This window comes from Capra hircus, chromosome 29 (assembly GCF_001704415.2).
Source record: "Capra hircus breed San Clemente chromosome 29, ASM170441v1, whole genome shotgun sequence".
NCBI lineage: Eukaryota > Metazoa > Chordata > Mammalia > Artiodactyla > Bovidae > Capra > Capra hircus.
In genome coordinates this window covers 28501943-28505775 of record NC_030836.1, presented here as the reverse complement: position 1 = coordinate 28505775, position 3833 = coordinate 28501943, and the positions used below count along the sequence as shown (strand labels likewise).

The following is a 3833-nucleotide window of genomic DNA, read 5'->3' as shown; positions in this document are numbered from 1 at the left end:
AGGAGCCTGGCAGGCTACAGTCCATGGGTCACAAAGAGTCGGACACAACTGAGTGACTAACACAACACAGAGCTAGCTATCTGTTTCACACATGGTAGTGTATATATGTCAATGCCACTTTCCCAGTTCATCCTACCCTCTTCATCCCCCCTTCTTCCTTTCTGAAGCAGCTTGGGTGTTCAGTGAATGCACTGGATTCTATATCAACATGCAGGATGTATTGATCTTGTGTTCAAGATGTTCCCCATACACCCCCTCCCAGGGGCCATGGCCGAAAATCTGGAAGAAGAGAGGGCTTTCTTCTTACATATGCAGAAGGCAGAGCCGTGTGTTTCCAATCTGAAATGTGTTTTCTTAGATTACTGTGAAGAGGTGGAGCCAAGAATGTCACCTACCCAGAGACTGGAGCCAGAAAAGAGCCAGTGATTTCTAGATGTCTTCATTGCACAAGTCATGGCTCCTGCAACACCTGAAGTTCACCAGGTAGACGCTCCACTTTATGTTGTTCACATTAGCGCAGTTCTTTAGGCAACCCCTGAAGGTTAACCAGAGAGTGCCATCATCTGCAGAAGGAGAAACTTATCAGCACAGAGGTTTCTAAAACAAAAACAAAGAACTTCCCAGCCTGCTGCTGCTGCTGCTAAGTCACTTTAGTCATATCCGACTCTGTGTGACCCTATAGATGGCAGCCCACCAGGCTCCCCTGTTCCTGAGATCCTCCAGGCAAGAACACTGGAGTGGGTTGCCATTTCCTTCTCCAATTCATGAAAGTGAAAAGTGAAAGTGAAGTCACTGAGTCGTGTCCGACCCTCAGCGACCCCATGGACTGCAGCCTTCCAGGCTCCTCCGTCCATGGGATTCTCCAGGCAGGAGTACTGGAGTGGGGTGCCATCGCAAAACAACCTTGTGTAGTTCAAGTCTTGGTTATTTAAACGTGAAGAATTGGAAGATGTGGCAGTCTGGGTACTTCCCAAAAGAGAAACAATAGCAGAGCAGTTTAAAGTAAAAAAATAAAAAATCCCTGAATGTGGGGCTGTAATGAGAGCAGCAATTCAAGGATTGCCAGAGCTGGGTGTTTCCACTGAGAATGTTGACACTGGTATAAGTAAGGGTTAGAAATACTAAGGTATCGCTCAGCAGAAAGGATAGGAAAACCGAGAAACATGCTATTGAGACTTACCTATGAAGGGCCACTTAGCCTGTATCTATTGCTGACCCTGGTCCCTCTATTTTCACAGCTTAAAACGTCCCACAGGGAAAGGCCAGGCCGGGAAAAAACAAAGAGCCCGCCTCATTTCAACACTTAGCTCTGTTCTCCACTGGCCTTTCCTTTTCCGTCAGCTTAGTCTCCCCTGTTTTGTTCAGGCTTCTCAAAATACTGATTCCATAGCTATAGATCCCCACCCCCTAGAGGCCACCTCTATCTATTTCTCATCACGGCATGTGACGGGGTAGAGATATTCAGTCATCCTAGAGCTTCCCTGGTGACTCAGACAATAAAGAATCTGCCTGCAATGCAGGAGACTTCCGGTTCGATCCCTGGGTTGGGAAGATCCCCTGGACCCCTGGAGTAGGAAACGGCAACCCACTCCAGTATTCTTGCCTGGAGAAGTCCATAGAGGAGTCTGGCAGGCTGCAGTCCATGCGGTCCTAAAGAGTCCTATGCAACTGAGTGGCTCACACTAGGGATGCTAGGATTGGTCTGAAGCAGGGTCCCGCCTTTCTCCTGTGGCCCACATATCCTTTCTGCTTCCACCACCCCTTCCTCCGCCCCCCACCCACAACTTACTTTTGAAAATCTTCCCAGTTGTGCAAGCCTCTTCTTTCACTGCAATACATAGTCCTCTGCCTCTGGAACACTTCTCTCTTGGAAACTGGATGTGGCACGTCCTACACTGAATAATTTCTATAATTTGGGCCAGAGAGCAGGGACGTAGATGTGAAAACATTGCTATGAAAGGACCCATCTCCCCTTTCAAATCTGAAGTCCTCTGGGAGCCCCGAGGGCCTTCTGGAGACCCGTGAAGGGAGGCCATCCACCTCTATCAAACAGGCTGAGCCAAGAGAAGGGCTAGAATTTACGGGCTCTGGAGTTTTAGCTCATAGAACAGGCGGGAAAATAAGGAAAAGAGGAACAAAATCAAAGCTGAGCGCATCAGATCGTATCCTCTTCATACTCACCAGGTAAATGGCGATCATCAACGGATAGTTCATCCCCTGTGCTGGCAGAGAAATAACACTTAGATGCAATTTTCTCTAAGATTTGCTCTTGCCCGCGCATCGCTGTAATCCTTGTGTAAACATACAAGGTCCATTCTGAACTCTTCACCTGGAGCCACTCTGGGCCCTTCTGTCCCTCCAAAGCCTAGTTCCCATCTCGGGGCATCTCTGTTTCTCTCCCTCATTTCAGCTCTCTTCACCTCTCGAGGGCCTCTCAGCCTCTCCACCACCGCTTAGGATACAGCACAGACTCGAAGGAGAAAGATAAATGAACATTTTGTGTGTGTGTGAGTGCCTCATTGCCTTCTTTTTTTAAATTACTTTATTTTTGGCTGAACTGTGGGTCTCCCTTGCTACGCACCAACATTCTCTAGTTGCCACGAGTGGGGGTTACTCTCTAGTTGCAAGGCCCGGCCTTCTGATTGCAGCGGCTTCTCTTGTTGCTGCTCAGGGGCTAGATAGAGAACTCGGACTCAGTAATTGCCCTGAGGTGTGTAGGATCTTCCCAGACCAGGGATTGAGCCAGTGTCCCCTGCTTTGGCAGGCAGATTCTTAACCACTGGACCCCCAAGAAAGTCCCACATTCCCTTCACTTTAATTGACCTCTCTGACTTTCTTACTCACAAGTAGCTGAAAGCTGCAAGGTGACAAAGCCTCTGAAATCCATGAAATTGCTACTCTGTGGATTTAGCCAGCTAGCGCCTGAAAAATCAACATTCCACTTCCCCCTTTCCCGTTCCCTCACCTTTTAACACACGGATCCTTTGCCTTGGCAGCTGCTGCTTGTATTTTTCCATCAGGCTCAAAGTCAGTTCCCACCCCAGCCCCATCCTGCTGGAAAAAGTGGCCAAGTCCTGGAATCCAAGGTTAGTCTCTGGATTCCTTTCAACCCTCAATGCTCATACATGCCCTCTCATCTCCCCCTCCCCTCAAGTTGCCCTTCCCACACGACTGATCTGTCTCTACTCACTTTCATGTTCTCGGTCTACTGCAAATGACCCGCACAGTACTGTTAAGGAAAAAAAAACAAAAAGGTATGCTCTCTGCAGACCCCATTTTACGAACTCACCTCCCAGCTTTTATGAACATCTTGTCAGTTCCCCTATAATCTACCTATTTCCTTCTGCAGGCAGACTAAGACTTTGCTGAAGCTTCCAGGGATGGGGTGCATCGTGTGTGAAAGTCATGGCATTAGAATGACAGCTTCTGTTACCTACAACTCTCATAAGAGAACCTCTGTCATGGGAAGCCCGACCCATGCCAACATCCTGGACACATCTCTCCAGCTGTCAACCACAGGGACGCTCACCTCGAAAGCAGCAGAGCAGGACAGGGAGCCCCAGCAGGAGGGACTTGTCCATCTCAGAGGGAGGAAAGAGCAGGTTGGAGCAGGAGGCTGCAAGGTGCCTCTTTATATATCTACCAGGTTGGACTTCCCCAGGAAGGGCTAAGGGGAGGGGACATTACAGAAGTCCTTCAAAGGTGCTTCCTGCTTCAAGGGAAGCCAAGAATTCTAAAATGTTTCTTCTTGGCAAATTGTGAGGAAGAGGGACTGCCTAGGAGAGTCCTGGGTCTGATTCATTTCAGTCCTAGCATTGAGGAAGCTTTGATGC

At 48.7% G+C, this 3833-nt stretch overlaps 1 protein-coding gene across 1 annotated transcript; it reads right to left on the bottom strand.

Moving 5' to 3' along the window:
- On the bottom strand, positions 430-3581 carry PATE1 (prostate and testis expressed 1). The gene is made up of 5 exons (XM_018042746.1): positions 3530-3581; positions 3191-3229; positions 2182-2222; positions 1790-2042; positions 430-563 (listed from the first exon to the last, which is right to left on the bottom strand). Exons 1-5 carry the CDS (start codon positions 3579-3581, stop codon positions 430-432), a joined length of 519 nt encoding a protein of 172 aa, XP_017898235.1.

Excerpts from the sequence above, each read along its gene's own strand:
- PATE1 (XM_018042746.1), bottom strand. The coding sequence starts at position 3,581 with ATGGACAAGTCCCTCCTGCTGGGGCTCCCTGTCCTGCTCTGCTGCTTT. Across the intron at positions 2,223-3,190 it reads AGTAGACCGAGAACATGAAA|CACAGGGGATGAACTATCCG; the intron begins GTGAGTAGAGAC and ends TTTCTCTGCCAG. Across the intron at positions 564-1,789 it reads AACTGGGAAGATTTTCAAAA|ATGATGGCACTCTCTGGTTA; the intron begins GTAAGTTGTGGG and ends CTCCTTCTGCAG.